The sequence below is a fragment of the Nipponia nippon genome, unplaced genomic scaffold (assembly GCF_047370975.1).
Source record: "Nipponia nippon isolate SJK-2023a ecotype South Korea unplaced genomic scaffold, ASM4737097v1 scaffold_12, whole genome shotgun sequence".
In the NCBI taxonomy this organism is placed as follows: domain Eukaryota; kingdom Metazoa; phylum Chordata; class Aves; order Pelecaniformes; family Threskiornithidae; genus Nipponia; species Nipponia nippon.
Window position 1 is genome coordinate 7,473,730 of NW_028262313.1, and position 16,323 is coordinate 7,490,052.

At 55.8% G+C, this 16,323-nt stretch overlaps 2 protein-coding genes across 3 annotated transcripts in view; one reads left to right on the plus strand and one right to left on the minus strand.

Moving 5' to 3' along the window:
* Positions 1 to 223: 223 nt before the first annotated feature.
* ATP1B4 (ATPase Na+/K+ transporting family member beta 4) lies at positions 224 to 7,732 on the minus strand. The gene is made up of 8 exons (XM_087748149.1): positions 7,720 to 7,732; positions 7,357 to 7,519; positions 4,508 to 4,636; positions 3,539 to 3,643; positions 3,059 to 3,255; positions 2,372 to 2,428; positions 1,545 to 1,640; positions 224 to 618 (listed from the first exon to the last, which is right to left on the minus strand). Exons 2-8 carry the CDS (start codon positions 7,454 to 7,456, stop codon positions 457 to 459), a joined length of 846 nt encoding a protein of 281 aa, XP_087604275.1. The 5' UTR covers positions 7,457 to 7,519; positions 7,720 to 7,732; the 3' UTR covers positions 224 to 456.
* Positions 7,733 to 13,040: 5,308 nt separating this feature from the next.
* Positions 13,041 to 16,323, plus strand: part of TMEM255A (transmembrane protein 255A) — a 28,473-nt gene continuing 25,190 nt past the window's right edge. Inside the window, exon 1 of one of the 2 annotated variants that reach the window (XM_087748603.1) lies at positions 13,041 to 13,206. In XM_087748603.1, coding sequence (XP_087604729.1) covers positions 13,149 to 13,206 — 58 coding nt within the window. In that variant the 5' untranslated portion in view covers positions 13,041 to 13,148. The remainder of the gene's footprint in view (positions 13,207 to 16,323) is intronic. The other variant, XM_087748602.1, reaches the window with a different exon arrangement.

Sequence of the window (16,323 nt, forward strand, 5' to 3'; positions counted from 1 at the left end):
GCATAGTCCAGAATTTTTGCTGCTTATTTTTTTAACAAGAACAGTGCTAATAAATTACCCTCTTGATAGTTTTTGCCTGAGAAATGCACATAAAACTATGGTAAAGATTAAAATTTAAAGCCAGGAAAAACGCATTCCACAGGGCTCACTTGTAAAAGACCTTATGAAAATAGTGTTCAGATACCAGAGGTTTTTTTAATCAAAACTGAAATGCTTTTGCAGGTTCTCTGCCCAGAAGATAACTTTTAATTTTTACTAACAATGATTTGCATCAGATGATGAAAAATGTGGTTCCACACTCCATTGCATCTCATTTGTTTCCTAACTATGAACAAAAATAAATTAACAAAAATCTCCATGTGCCTGTTTTTCCTAGCAGAAAAAATGCTAGCTTTTTGCTTTAAAAAGGAAAAAGCCTCTGATTGACTTAACCTAAGTGCCCAGTGTTTGCGGTGGCTACTTCCCGATGCTGAGCGTGAAGATGATTCGGCCCAGGAAGCGGTCGCTGTTAACGTTGTTGATGATACCTTTCCCATTCAGACTGCACTGAATAGGGACCAAATAATTCTTCTTCACATCTGTAAAGTGCATAGCCACCAGTGGGGACGTATAGTTGACCTGAAAAGAAGGGAGATTTAGGTGTAATTTTTGGGGGAGCAGAAAAGCCAGCAGTGCTTTCATGTTCAGTAAAAATCATTAGTAATTGGTTCACAGTTCCCAAGGCATCCGAGTGCATTTGCCTGATGTCCATCATAGTCCCTTGGGATGCTGAAGCTGAGCCTTCCTGTGCCTGTGCCTCAGAGGGACAGGGTCACATCGGAGCTTTGCACTGCACCGTGCCTCCTGGGTTGATTAGCCAGGACAAGTAACACCAGGGATGGGACTCTCAAATATTTTCTGCTGTTCTAAAAACCAACCTTTGGCTTGTAATAAGAAATCCGTGGTGTTCCCCAGGTCTGTGTGCTCAAAGGACACGCAGACCTGGCGTCTGGGGCTGTTACTCATCCTCAGCCAGCAGCAGCCTAGTGCCTGCCTCATCTTCCATTTCAGCTTTGGTTGTGGAGGTGCGTTACCGCCTAACGCTGTACAGCCCAGCCCAGATCAAAGCAGTGCTGGCCAGCGTGTTCAGAAATAGCCACCCGTGTTGGAGTGCTCTGTTTTGAGCCACCCAGCCTGAAGTGGTTTTGTCATAGCTTTGACAGAAGCCCCATCCTTTTCCCCTTGTGTCACCTAACCCCTGACTTCCCTAACGCCCTGGGAAAATGCTGGTGTTGAGACCTTCTCTGGGAGTTAGCAAAGCCAGTCTTAGCCTCCAGATGATAAATGTAATCATTCCCATTGCTGGCAAGGGGGAACCGGAGTCCCCAAGGATTTCCCGCAGTTTGCCGGAGACAGAAATAGAGCACTGTAATCCCAGTGCCCACGGCCTCCCTCCTGCCTGCATCTGCCCAAAATAGCCAGCAAGCACATCTGTACTCTGTGCAGCAGCTCCTGCCCTCTCCTTCCGAAGGAGACATAACAAAGATGCCAGAGTCCGTCCTTACGTGAGTGATCTTGCCGTAGTAGGGATAATACATGAGATCAAACGTCCCGTTTCCAGGGTAGAAGTCCACTGATCCGAGATCGCTCTCATTGCCTTTCTGTGATTGGAAAAAAAATAAAGGTACACACATAGCACGTGGGACACAAAATACAGTCCCTTCAGAGTAAGGTGAAGGAGCTTTAATACAGACATCTCTTGCAAATCCACATCAGGGCTCAGCTGCACCTGCCTGCCTGCACGCAGCGTGTTTGCTGCGAGAGCCAGCTGCTGCTGCAGCGAGCCGGAGCATAACTCTGCTATGAAGGCACCAGCGAGGGTTACAGAATTTGCTGCCTGTCGATCCATCCCTGTGCTTGCCTACCACTTTATTGCTCCCTAAGGGTATGATCCAGCTGCTACCTGGGGTGGTGGGACCTCTTCATTCACCTTATTGCTGTTGGCTTGCGGGGTGCTCCCCAGGACCGAGGGTCCTGCGGAGCGGGTGAGGATGGATGTGAGCAGCTCCTGCCTTTTCCCCGCCAGCCCCAGGCTCTAGCTAGCACCCCGGCACCCAGCCCTGCGGGCCTGCCCTCAGGGGCTGAGCAGAGCGCTGCCAGTGAGGCTGGCAGGAGCCGGCAGCACTCAGAGGGTGAGGGCCAGGGTGGGAAGCAGGAGACTGGTAGCCTCTGTCCTCAGCAGACCAGCACCCACTTGCACCCAGAGGCATCAGCAGCACGGGATCCTGTGAGTGTTTGGGGCTAAAATGAGGGCAGATATTGGTGAGGTCCATCAGAGGGAGGCATTTGGCCTTCTACGCACCACACTGCCGAGCACGAATGAAAGCAGTACCTGCACTTTGCAGTCCACGCTCACGGGGACCCCAGCACCAGGGCGGTAGCCTATGATCTGCAAAAAAAAAAGACATCCATCCTTGTATGAAATGCAGTGCCAAGCGTGTGCTGCCTCCCTTCTCCAGGGCTTAAGCTCTTCTACGTGCCAGTCACGTTGCTCAGGACCGGAGTTATGAGCCCCTAGAAGCGGGGTCTGCCACGCCGTGCAGTGCAGCTTGCCCGTGCCTGAGAGCGGAGGCAGAGCAGAGCATCCCGAGAGCCCAGGCTCCCTGGAGCAATGCAGCCACTTCCCCACACAGCTCACACCACCCCCCACCCCCCCGTTATTTCCCCAGCAGCGTGCATTGAGCCGCCATGTGATGAGAAGATTTCAAATAAACTCAAGTCTATGAAAATTCCCATTATAAAGAGAGTGGGGTCTGAGCTGTAGCCCTAAAGCTCAGTTCCTCCCACACAGGGGCCTGGCACAAGACCCCCCAAGCACTCAGGCCTCTGCAAATCAAATCGAGCAAGTTTTGTTGTGTCTCTTTTTCATGTTTTCTAGTGGGTATGAGCCAGCAGGTTTTGGGATTCTAGTTCCCTTTTTCCCTGGGCCTGAGAAGTGGAGGAGTTTCAGTCCCTGCATGGTCTTTATCACCCTGGGGTCACTGAAGGAAGCAATTAGGATGACTGGCTTTCTCTGTACCCGGTTCATCTTCAGCAGGATGCAGGGCTGGCCTTTAGAGTAGCCAAACGTTGGGTCCTGAATGCCAGAGCAGTTCTGCAGCAGTGAGCGCTTGAACTGGCAGGCCTTCTTCTCCTCACTTTCATTGCCTCCTTGGATGAAGTACTGTCCTGAGACACACTCGATATTTTTCTCCTCTTGAACTTTGTCGTCATAAGCTGGTGGGGACGAAGAGACTTGTTAACGTTTCTTGAGACCTGCACAGACCCACGCTCTCAGAGTACATCCACACGTCAAAGGGAGTTAAAGTCCCACCTGGAAAGGCAAGGCTCCCTCCCACAGAAGCTCCCGTGACCACCTTATGAGCCTCCCTTTCTAGATGGGGGTCGTGAGAGGCTGAGAGCTGATCTGCACCCCAGGAGGACACCCATGCACTGTGTGCGTGTGCGCATGGATGCAAACAACTTGCGGGCATGACTCCTGGGGTGCCTGAGAGCTTACCTGCTAGGAAGTGGTGCATGCTGTCCACGTAGGGTTGCCACGTGCTGGGCTGAGAGACGTTGAAGGCAATAGTGAACCCATTCAAGTACGGTCTGATCATGACTCCTGGAGAAGGAAACGGACCCTGTTAGAGCAGACATGGGTGGACTGGCCACAGGCTTGGGGCGCGTGTTGCAGGGGCTGGCTGCACCGCGACTGGGCTTGGGGCTGGGCACAGGCACGAGAGCGGCAGCACCAGCTCACAAATAAACTCTCTCCTCAACCTGCTGATCCCTCACCTCCATTTCACACCCAGAGAACACCATGCACATCAAAATATCCCGGGAAACATGGGAGACCTGGAGGGCCTCAGCAGCGCTGCAGGGAAGAGATGGGCTTGGGGTTGCACGGAGAGGCTGAGGGGTCCCCCATGCTCGCAGCCGCGCAGCCAGCTCCGGGCAGGGAGCAGGGCAAGGGGGCCTCGTGTTCCCCACTGACACGAAAACACAGGGAAAATGCTGCTTCGGTCATAGGGAAAGGAGTTTTTGAACATTATCTTGCCAGGACTCCCCCAAATAATAATGCATAAAAGCTACTCTTGATTTGCATTTTATTTTGAAGATATGAGGTATAAAGGGGCAGCAACTGAAATGAATGGGCATCACCTATGAAATGCCCAAATGTGCTCATTTACCTTGAGAATAAATAATAGCATAATAGTTAGCATAATTAGAATAACAATTAGTATAATTAGAATGAATGCTTCACATGGGGCCATTTAAGACGCCTGATCCTCTGCAGAGAACCTGCAGCACTGTCAGTGCCCTGAGGTTAAGTGATAACAGCCCGTGTTATGGAGGGCTGGTGGGCCATCGGAGCATACAGCTCCAGCAGAGCTTTACCCGAGGTCCCTGCCGCGCCATTTCGGTAGCGCTTTGCTGGGCAAGTGCCAGCAGAGGCGGCCGAGGCCGGGCTGGCTGGGGTACGTACCTGGCGGAGACACACGGTCCCGGTACGTGGGCGTGTAGGGGCTCAGCGTGAGCAGCATCACGTACATGCAAAAGGCAAACATTCCCGCCAGGCATGTGTAGAAAATGAAGTAAAACAGTAGGATCAAGCCTGCAAAAGAGGGAGGGGATGTTGCTGTTAAGGCAACCAGAGCACGTCCCATGGGCTGTGTCCCGCAGGGCTGCACAGCCGTGCTCAGCATGGCGTCCTCCGCAGCTCAGAGTCCGTTGTGGAGGTGGGAGCTTGCAGCCCTCCTCTGCACACAGACCCTGGCATTTTTGGGTGCAGGACTCTCAGCCAGACACACTCCCTGCCCAGCCCCGGGGCCGGGGCAGCTGCCGCTTGGTTCTGTATGCCTTTTGCTGCATGGCCCTTCACAGAGCTGGGTCAGGACCAGGTCCGTGTGTCCACCTGCCTCAGCTCTGTCCGACAGACAGACTCGACCCTGGCTTTTGCCCTTCCCACCCCGTCTTGGCATGGTAACACACGAGGGTACCCAGTGGCTTCAGCATGTCCAAATTCCCGACGGGGGCTGCGGGGTGATGCCCCTGCCCCAACTCCTGTCGCCTGCGCGGGAGGGACCCCAGCACTGGGACTGAAGCGAGCGGCATCGCTGGGTGGCTGCGGCACCGCTGGCTGTTTCATAGCCCTGACGTCCAGGGAATGGGTTTGTTTTTCCTCTGGACCAGGCTGATGGCTGAGGATGTCTCAAGAGGCCATGGCCTATGAATAAAACCCAGCAGCTCAGAAAGCAAAGTGAAGCCTTAACCCAAACATTTCCCAGGAGAAACATGCCGGCAGCTCGGAAAGAGCCCTGGGAACGCAGATGTGCGCTCCTGCCGTGCTTCTGCCGGGGCCGCGGTGCTGGGAACCGCTGCGGGGCCGTGTCCTGCTGCGGGCCAAGATGGGGCGGATGGGACCATCACTGCTGCTGGTGGCACAGCAGGGACAATGTCTAGCCCTGCCACAAGGATGTTGGGACGGTGCCTCTGCACCAGCCTGGCAGGGCTGGAGCTGCCACTGGGGTGCTGAGCCGATGTTTGTTGGGACATGGTGCTGCTGCCGTTCCCGTTCTCAGGTTTCCTGCAAAGCAGCAGGAAGCGTTGTCAGCAGCAGAGCCGGGGGTGCAGCCTTTCCCAGGGGCTGGGGCCTCCAGTGCCGGCCCTGTGGCCAGCCGGCTCCCTGCATTTTGGCCGCGCAAGTCCCCTGAGCCCCCCCATCCCTGGGGAACACCTTCAGGGCCAGCGCGGGGAAGCAGCCCCTGGCTGGGCAAACTCCATCCTCCTCACCCAGGAGATGAGAGCAGGGAAGTTCAGCTCCATTCACCTCCAAATGCTCTCATTTTAAAAGAAAATTTGATTTTCACAATAGCTTCAATGCCTCTTTCCTGCCCCCCTGTATGCGCATGTGAGCACACACGCGTGTGCAGCCGCAGGTATGTGTGTCCATAGGGCAGCGGGGCTGCACAGCACACCACGATGCTCCCAGGGCACAGAAGGACACTGCACCCTCCCCGAGGCTGTAAATAAATAACTTCCAGCAGTAGCAGGCCAGGGCCACATGCACACCAGCCTGAGCAAGCCCTCTCACAGCGCTTTTCTCAGCACCTGGCTGAGCCTCCAGAAACCCAAACCCACGTCCCTAAGGACTGTCACCCCTGTACCACTCCTGCGCTCCAGTCTGCGCCTTCCCATCCAGCCCGTGGCCTGCAAAGGGCATGGGGGAGCAAACGTGGATTTCAAGGCCTGCCCCAGACTCGTGCTTGCAGGTTTTCAGACTCCTCTGGTGCTCGTGGACAGTTTCCTTTGTTTCTCCTGGCTGTCCCCACAGGCTTTGCAGGAGACCCAGAGCGCTTGGTGGGGGCACGGGCAGGCTGCGGGGCTTGCAAGCACACTGCCAGTACCAGCTGCCAAGGGCTGCAAACGCTGAGCAGCAGCCCCCGATAATTCGCAGCCTTACACCGGTGCGGATGTGCACATAACGCTGGGCTAAGGCTGGGGATTTTCCCTCTGCTGCGGGAGCTATGTGCTGTCAGGAGAACAGAGCTGCAAAAGTGGACAGCATCGCGTGTGCTGTGGCACCTTGGTCTCGGACTGAGCTTACAGCAGTGCTCGCCCCACAGCTGTGGGCTGCTCTTAACCACCCGGGGCACCTCCAGGCTCAGCGATAATTTTTGAAGGCCATATGGATACAGATAAAATAGAGCACTCCAAACCCTCACTGGCACATCCCAGTCCACCAGCCCCGACAGCACATGTGGGCTTTGCTGTGGGTACCATGTCATGTCCTGTGAAGCTGCAGGGTGACGGTGATGACCAGCCCTTCCCGCCCCAGAGCCAGGGTGCACGCAGGCGAGGAGGGCTGCTCGGCCCTGCAGTGTGCACCCTCCCCGAAACGCCTGCCCCGTGACTCGGGTGCTCTTCCCCCACCAACACTGATGACCCCAAAGCCACCTCCCCATGGGCTCCTGGCTTATACAGGCAGGAGCCGGGTCGCTGGCGGCAGCAGGGGTGCGTGGCTGCAGCAGAGCCACCTGCAGCCCCCGTGCTTGCTTGGGCTCTTAATTTCTTCCCGGTACATGGTCTGGGCAGCCCAAAATCTTTGCTTTCGCATTCCAGTAAACATTAACATCCAGACCAAAGGTAACTTTCCCAAGGTTTTCTGCTTGTCCTCCTCACTAGTTCTTTATTGCGCTGGTTAGAAACATCTACCCTGAAAATGTGGGACGGGGGTGTCAGTCCAAGGTATCAAGGACGTTCGCAGGCAAGTGCATCCGTCATGAAGCAGAAAAGACAACGATCCCTGAAAGCGGGGCTTGAGCAAGGACCTACCCCAGCTCTTGGCCGTTCTCCCCAGGCATGTTCTCTCCTCCGGGTTCCACAGGAACATCTTCATCTCCCCAGCCAGGTCTGCCCAGGTTTTGCTCCCCATCTCTCTCTTGGTCTCGTCCTCCCTTCTGTCAGGATCCTGGACCTTCTCCTCATGCTTATTTTCCTGGAAGAGTTACAGAACACAACCCCCACACGCAAGCTGAACATCTCATTGGCCAAAAATAAATGGAAAAGCACTTAATAGCTGGAAATGTTTCAAATTTCCATTTTCCCATCATCACTCTTGAGTTAAAGAGACGCAGTTTTGGCTGTTCTGACTTAAGATCACTTAGATCCCAGCATCCATTTTTCCATGACACGTACGTCACTGCCGTCACACCGGGTACTGTCTCCTTGTCCTGGCATTTACAGAAACTCATCTTTTTCCACCTGCGTGAACATGACCAAAGAAAATCTGTGATCTGAGGGGGTCGGGGCTGTTCCCACGCTTCTGCAACGTCTCTGAGCTCAAGTGCATGTTTTCTGTGTTACCACAGATGACAGCAGGCGGCATTATTTAAGAGGTCATCCAGTTTGTTTTTCTTGGCATGTGAGCAAGTGTTTAGCCTTTGGAGAAATCCCTGTATTGTTATTTTTTAATTACACTAAGTTTCAGGGAAAAGCATCTCCCCAGGCAGCAAGAGTTTGCTTTTTGCCTTGGTGGTGAAAACTCATTTGTCTGGAGCTTGGGAAGACCAATTTTTCTGTACCTGCACCTGGCCAAGAGTCACTTGAGACGAGACACGGCAGCCGTCCCTAACCCCCCTTGAACCTGGGCAGGCTCTACGTCTCCAAAAGCAAGCAGCAAGGTGGGAGAGGGTGCAGACCTCGCTTTGAGCTCGGGGCAGGGCTGGCCCAGGTACCGCCAGGGAGAAGGGGTGATGCTGAGATCTGGATGGGATCATCGCCTCCCAGTGCTTTAGTGCAAACCTGCTCCTGGATGGGTCAGGGCCACGATCGCCCACCCCGGCCACATCTCCCCGAGGCTGCTGTGCCCACTGAGAGCATGGCTCCGCAGCAGCTGCACCGGTATGATCACCCCGTGTCTGTGCTGTGGGCCATGGAAACCCGCTGGCTGTGAGCACCTGCTGGAGCCAGGGCCGACAAGCAAGATATTCACACCCCGTGGGTCGCCCTGGCGGAGCTGGGAAGCGGCCGACAGCTTGGCAGAAAGTCCGGCTTGGAAATGCCTTTGAATCAGGGGGGATTAAACTCTGCTCAGACACACTGCAAACAGTGAGAATGAGGGGAGAGTACAGACTCCAGAGACCGAATTCATGCCTTGGAGAGCCTGGGCCAGACCCAGGGAGCCGTAAACCATCACCATTGCATTGATTGCCCCAATCGGACCCGGTTAAAGCCCCAGCGGGGCTCTTCTGGAGGCATGCCTGCGTCAGAGTGCTGCTGCCGGCAAAATGCCCACGGCCGCCTGTACAGCGAAGGCATTGCTTGGCCCTGGTCCCGCACCCCGGGCTGGAGCCTTTCCTAAGCAAGCTCCTGCACAGCCACAGCCCTGTACCATGCAGGGCTGATGAAACCAGACGATTTCGGAGCAGGGAAGCAGCAGCCCCAGCACGAGTCGCCGGCAAGGACATGGGAGAGGAGGTATGGGGGCTGCCGGCTGCCAGGACACTCACGGAGGAGCAAGTGATGGAAGAAGAGGAGGAGGAGGAGTTCTCCTTCCTCCCGCTCTCCTCCCTGTTAAATAAAAGAGCTACCGGCAGCTGTTCTGGAAACATTTTCTCAGAGTGCCAGAGTAGCGGGACTGCTTGGAGGGACTCTGCACCGATGCTGAGTGCTGCTTTGGGAAAAGCCCTTTGGATTTCATACCAGCTGCAGCTCAGAGGCAATGAGGGCAGCGCGTGGGCTGTATGCAGAGCCCTCACCCAGAAGCTGCTACTGATGGATGCTTAGAGCTGCGAGGGGACACAGGGATGGCCCCCCATGGGCTCTCACCCGGGGAACTCCACTTCTGCCCTGCAGAAGCCTTTTGCAAGGAGGGAAAAGTTTCTGGCTCTCCTGACTCCGTGCTGTGTATCCTGCACTCGGTGAAGGATCCCATTCTGCCAGCTGGGAGAGGCCACAGGGGCTCCACGGCAGTGCAGGAAGGCTGGGGGCAGCCGGACAGGACGGGATGACCCCACTGCCAGGTCCCTGCTGCAGGTCCCTGAGCTAGGGAGTTAGGTTAGGTCTGGATTGCAACACCTCCCAGGTGTTTTATCTTTGCAGCCCAGGACCAGAGATGGTCTCAGAGCAGTCCCTTGCACCTGGACAAGGGGCAGGAGGAGCAGCAGGAGCTGGAGTAGGAGAGTGCCAGGGCAGGGAGGGGGCACAGCAATGGTGGGACCTGTCGGGGCACTGGACAGCCCCAGGCTGCTGCCCACAGTGGCAGCTGGGGTGACTCTGGGTGGCGAAGCAAAGCTGGGGTTCATTCCTGGTGGGATCACACTGTGCTGATGGTCGTGGGTGCCCTTGAGAGAGGCCGGGGGCTTTCCCCATCCACACCCTGGATCAGGTCAGCTCTCAACAGCGGGTTCCTCCTGCTGAAAGCCAGGTGTGCAGAAGGTGGCCCTTGCCCAGACCCGTCCCTCCTAGCCCCCCTCGCTGCCCAGGACCACCAGCCAGAGCCCCTGCTGCCCCTTCCCCTCTCAGTGCAAAGTGCTTATGCTTTGCCTAAAGGACGAAGCAGCATTTCCTAAAGCAAAGTAGCTATATTTATCAGCCATGAAGCAGGTCCTTAGCAGCAGCCCCCGCCTCGCTTCTCAGAGGGTGGCCAGCAGCCCCCAAAAGACTCACCGCCTTCTGGTGGGGGCTCCTGTGCTGGCCCTCCGTGCCCCCGGCGCTGGCGTTCCCATCCATCCCTGGGTGGGAAACGCAGAGAAACGTGAGCGTTAGCACTGCAGGAGCCCGGGGCTGAGCCCAGCAGCACCAGTCCCATCATGGGCGCCACGTCGCCCCGGCTCTCGGGGACCCACAGGCACAGCCCCCTCCCCAGCGCAGCTCCTCAGCCCCCCGGCACCCCCCAAAAAGGCTGAGTGAGCGCGGCTGCACCAAGACCTGTGCCTGTCTGCGGGGAGCCACGCTGCTTTCCCTCCCTACCCCACAGGACTTCAGCGTTCGGGAGTGGATCAAAAAATAACTTGCTTTCCTAACAGGGGTGAGCTCAACGCAACAGGATCCCGTCCTCAGCCCCCTGGCATCTGGTGCCCTTTGCAGCACCCTCGCAGCATCCTGCCCCGCGCCCAAGCCCCCATCAATGCCAGCCAGCGCCCTACATGGGGAAGCCGGGCTCTCCGCCCTGGGGCGACCGTGTAGCTGTTAATAAACATTAGCAAATCACTAGGGCTTTTGATGGCTACATGTGTCCGTCAATATGTGCTTGTCAGTCATGGCAGGGCTGTGTTTAATGCTTGCAAAATTTCTTTTGCAATGAAGGGGTAGTGCGAGGGGCAGGTCTATATTTATCCCTTCGAATTGAGACAGCAGCTAGGAGCACACAGCATCGGCTTCCCCGACTCAGCTGTAAGAGCTGGCCACAGCCACCGAGACAAATCCAGAGGGGCACCTTGCTGTGACACCCTGCAGACCGGGGCCAGGGAGTATCAGATTTTCCCCCATCAGTGAATTACGGGTACAAGACGGTGCATTAGAGGCGAGGGGGCAGCGTGCTGGAGTCCCGCTGCTGCGAGGGGCCGGCATGGTGGGAGTGCTGGGGGACAGCGGGGGGACGGGGCACTGGTGTCAGGACAGCCTCAGCTAAACCCTGCCTGCTGCTGCACATGTGGCAGCACCTGGAACAACTCCAGTGGTGTGATGGCAGCGTGCGAAGGCTGTCTGTCCCTGGCTATGCCCTATGCAGCTCCCGAGGAACAGTGGGGCTTGTTTTACACTGTCTGTCCCAGCAGGAGCTCGGCATCATCCACCAGCTCGTTCCCTCAGCACATTTCCAGTGGGGCAGGTGACTCTTCCCTTCATGGCAGAGCCAGGCCCCGTTCCATGGTGGGGAAAGGCTGCCTTGCCCCAGGCTGGGGCTTTGCCCAGAGGTACAGGGACGTCCGTTCTGGGGTCCCGCAGGACTGCATCATGCCATCCAAGCAGGGAAAGCACCATTTCTCCCTTTCCTCTCCTGAGCATGGCCGAAAGCCACTCACCGGCTGTGCTAATAAGTGGGCACAGCGGGAAAGAAAGAGGTCTGGCAGCTGCCCTGGTCTGCACTGAGTTGGCCGGGGCTGCCGCATGCCTGCTGCCAGGTACGCAGGCAGGGCTGGCTCGGCACCGGTGCCTGCCCGCAGCCAGGCCGGCAGGAGGGCGCGCGGGCAGCCACGCTCACAGCTGGCTCTCCCTGGCCGCGCTGGGGCCTCGGGGCCCAAGAGTTGCCTGCCCGAAGCTCGGAAGCTGGGATGGGGCGCAGGGATTTAACCTGGCCTGGGCAATTGTGGAGAACCAGCAGCTCCCTGGGGGCACAGGCACCCCATCACAGCGGCTGTGCTGCCGCACAGCCCGGCCCTGGCACGGAGCGGAGGAGGGAGCCGAGACCCGTCCCCTCCATCACTGGCACGGAGTGGAGGTGACTGAGCAGGAGGGGGCCGGTGTCGGCCCCACTGCCCGGTGGGGCACAGGCAGTGAGCACAGGGCTCATCTAGTTCATCCGAGGTAAATAACCGCTGTTTTCTCTGGAGGTGATGCATTCTTTGCCATTAATTGATCTGGGCATTTGTAACTTGCCTCTTGCACCGCTGTCAGTGTACTCTTTCTCTTTTCTCCTGGGAGAAGCTGGTAATTAGGCTCTTATCCAACAAAAGTGTGGGGTTTTTTGAAGCAGAAATAGGATTAGTTTCTTTTAACTTGATGAAATATGCTTTGGCTTGAAATAATTACATGATTTGCACTTAGCACCTCTCAGCCCAGGGCATTAAAGTGATTTACAAGCAATTATGAAGCCTGCTGGGAAGATGCTTTTATCCCCATTTTACAGACGCGATATGGAAAACAGAGGTTGAGGGCCTGCCCCGGCTCCTTGGCTGGAGACGCAGGGAGCTTGCAGGGTCTCCTGGGAGTGCTGCCTCTGTGGGACGGGGCGCAGGCAGCAACAGGCATCGCCACTGGAGCAGAGATCTCGGAGCCCCGAGAAGTAAAAAAATGGGCCAGTGGCCGTGGCCGGGTGGCTACCCGGGAGTGCCACCAGCACCACTGCAGGGAGGAGGGAGATGCGGGGACAGAGGAGACGTTTGGCAAGGGACAGAACGGGCTGGAGGTGGGGTGGGAGCTGCTGGGGTGCAACGGGGCTGGGGGAAAGATGGGGAGGAGGCAGAGGAGACCCAACACCAGGGTGGTGCTGAGCCCCTCCGGCCGGGCGGCTGCTGAGTGCGGGGGGTCCACGGCCGGGAACCCCCTGGAGCTGGGGCAGGATCCCATCCTTCCCCAAAAACCCTCGTAGGGCACGGCCGCTCCGCTGGTTCCCAGCGGCACGGTACCAGACCCCCGCACGCCCGGGGGCACGCAGCCATTTCGGAAGGCACGGCCCCGGCCCCGAGCCCCTCCCGCTGAGGCCCGGAGGCGCCGCCGCGGACCCGCCCCCGGCCCCGGCCCCGGCGGGGGCAGCGGGCGGCGCGGTGCGGCGCGATCGGGCCCCGCAGCTGCCGCCGCTCCCGCCCCAGCGCGCAGGCGCGGCGGAGCCGCTGCCGGGGCTCTGTCCGCCGCCGTGGCCCGGCGGGCTGCGGCGGGGAGCGGGGGCCGGCGGCGGCGGCAGCAGCATGCGGCAGTCCCTGACTCAGCAGCGCCCGGGCGGCGTGGCGCTGCCCGACTCCGTGGGTAAGTGCCGCGGGGAGCGGGGGGAGGGAGGCCCGGCCGGACCGCGAGGATGCGGGGCGGTGCGCGGGGGCCGGGGGCGCGCGGCCATTTTGGGCGGTGGGACCCCGCCGCCGCCAGGGCCGGGCCGGACCCGCCCGCCCCCGCCCGCCCCGCCGCCGTGCCGGCCGCAGGGCCCGGCCCGCCCGCCCGCCCGCGGGGCCCGGTCCGCCCGCCCGCGGGGCCCGGTGCGGGGCTGCGGCAGAGCCCCCCCGGGGCGGGTCGCTGCCCGGGCGGGGGCAGCCCCCGTCCTTCGGGCCGGAGCGCGCCCCCCCGCAACGCTCCCTCCCCTCCCGGTTAGGTCAGAGAACCCCTGCAGCGCTCCGCGCCGGCTGCTAATTGCAATTTCCCCAGCCATCCAAGCCGGTGAGCCGCCCGCAGACCCCCTCCCGCCGGCGGGGCCCTTAACGAGAGCGCGGCGGGGGTCACGGCTCGCACACCGGGGCTGTTCTAGCAGAGGAGCGGAGCAAAAGGAGAAGGGCTGGGAAGGAGGAGGGCTGGGTGCCGTTTGCCCCCGCTTCTCCTAGGGTAAAAGTTAAAGCTGGCTTCCCTGGACTACTTTGCGCTTGTTCTTGGCTTGTGGCTTCTCCCCCCGCAAAGAACAAGATGGAGAAGTCGGTGCTGTTTCTGTGCCATCTTGTCTATTTTCTCCTGATAATCGGGAAAAAAGTAAACCAGGGGCAGTACGAAGATAAGTATTATTGCAAACTTTTAAAGTCATCTGGAAAAACCTGCTACAACCTTGTTTTTAGAGTGGGCTTACATATGGCAACTATAATAAGAGGATGTTTCTGAGCCTTAAAATAAAAATGATCTTTCTGAAGCCTGTCCGCATTCTGAGTACCGTTTTAGCAAAAGAAATAGCCAGACTGTAGATAGCATAAATTTCTTCACATCTTCCTCACAGAGTTAAGCACAGTGTTTCAGACCACCTTGTGTACTCACGTTGAGGTAAACGCTGCAAGTTTTGAGGTATCTAATTTGGATAAATCGCAGATAAAAGGCTATTTCTGTCTCTGGAAAGCAGAGCTAGCAAAGCTGTCGTAGCTCCACTTCTGTATGTAAAGCTGTACCAAGCTCAGTAGCAAAGAGGAAAACGATCTAATGGGGAATACTTTCAGCAAAAATTAATGTTGAGAGAGAGGATTTGGCCAGGGCAGCCCTTCAGCAGCTATCGGTGGAGATACTGAGTCTATGGATGCTGAAGCAGCTGCAGGCATCCTTACAGAAGTACAAAACCACTTTATCGATATACACGTAACAAAACGTGTTTTCAGAGAAAGAAAAAATGGAATTAGTGTCCCAGTACAGAGCTGAAGTGGAGGTGATCACATTAGCTCTTCAATTCGCATCTCTCTCCAATATCAAGTTAAAGGTTTATGGTTGGTTTTGTCAGGACTTGGAATAAAAGCATTTTGTGGTTTGAGGGAGTTTGTTGTGTTGTTTTTGTTTGGTTTTTTTTGTTGTTGTTTTTTTTTTAATCCTATGAAGAATATTGAAAAGCTTTCAGAGATTTTCCAGTTGGAAACCTTTTGCTTCAGTTCTGTATTGCATGCTGGTGTGTGCCAGTTGTGAGCTGGGAAACGATGTAGAAATAGAAGAGTGGAAAACATGGTGGTTCTGAAACAAGTTCAGAATCCATAAACAGTGTTTCAAGCTGCTTCTTTTAGAGTGTTTTCCTGCAGAAATGCTATTACAAAATACTCCGGTTTTGAGGGAAATAGCACATTTTGCAGGTGTTTTCATTGTAATTCCTTGAAGCATCTCTGATGAAAACACAGAAATACCGGTTTGTGTGTGTAAATGCCCTGCTCGTGCACCCACGACGCTCGCTCAGACGTGCTCCGCAGGGTGGTTTTGCGTGGCACGCAAACATCTGCACACCCACACAGCCTAAACGTAGAGTTTAAGCTGTGTAAGGAACATATGGCTGGTTTTACGTATCTTCTGCTCATTTGCCAGCTGAACTGTAGCAGTAATCAGAAGTTTGGTAATCTACCATACGTGTAAGCAAGACAGGTTCATTCTTTCTCTCTTTTCCAAACTAGTCTATGTAAGAAGTAACAATTTTTTTCTCCACTTTCTGAAGTTTTGTTCAGCTAAACCTTTGGTCCCAGTACTTTGGAATTTTAATACATTTATGTGACACTTGCATTTAAATAATTACATTGGAACTGAAGTGTGGCACAAACTATAGCATTTGGGAGGCAACACATACAGAATGGCCTAATATCTTGATGAATTTTGAATGCTTTAGAAGTCTAGATTTTATATTATTAACTTATTTGGCAGATTTAGGAGAATAAAAAGATTAACCCCAAATGCAACCTGCAGCAAACAGTTGTGTACCTTTATCTCCATCCTGTAAAAAATGGCATGAAGAACTAAGGATCACTGATAAAAGATCCAGCCTGGGTCTTAGGGTTCTCTAGCAGTTACTTAATTTTATTTTGTTTGAAATTAGTAAGTGTCTAGCTATTCTAGCTAAGGACTAACTAGTTGTCAGGCTCCTTGCTCTTAGACCCGGTGATGTCCCAGTGGTGTGGTCATGGCTGTGCTCTGGGACATGAGCAGAAGGTTTGTGGGTGGAGAGCTTTCCTTCCAGAGACACTGGTCAGTCAAAAAGGATGTTGCTTTTGTTTATAAACCTCTCTTGCCTTTCATCTCCTTGTGTTGGGCTTTTAGGCCCCAAGTTTAGGACTTGTCTGTGACTTCAAGCTCATCTGGCTGGTGTGGGTGAAATGATCCAGCCCCGTGCCCACGGCAGCCATATGGCTGCAGGGGTATAGCTGTTAGGGTGAAAAGATCTCTTTAGTTGTGCTGCAAATATGCGCAGACCCTAAAGATGGGCCTGTGGGCACCTGGGGCGTACATCTTCAAGACAGAAAGTTGCCCAACAAGGCCTGGTGTGCTCCTCTGGAGAATTTGGACAAGGAGGTTGTGCTTGGCTTGGCCAAGTCTTCCCTCCCGGCCTTTCTGCGGGTGTTTTATCTCGCCACGTACAGGCTGTCAGGGAGCCCCTGAACACTTCAGATGGGGGTTCCCAGCATGGTTTGCTTTAGGGAATATGCTCAACGATGG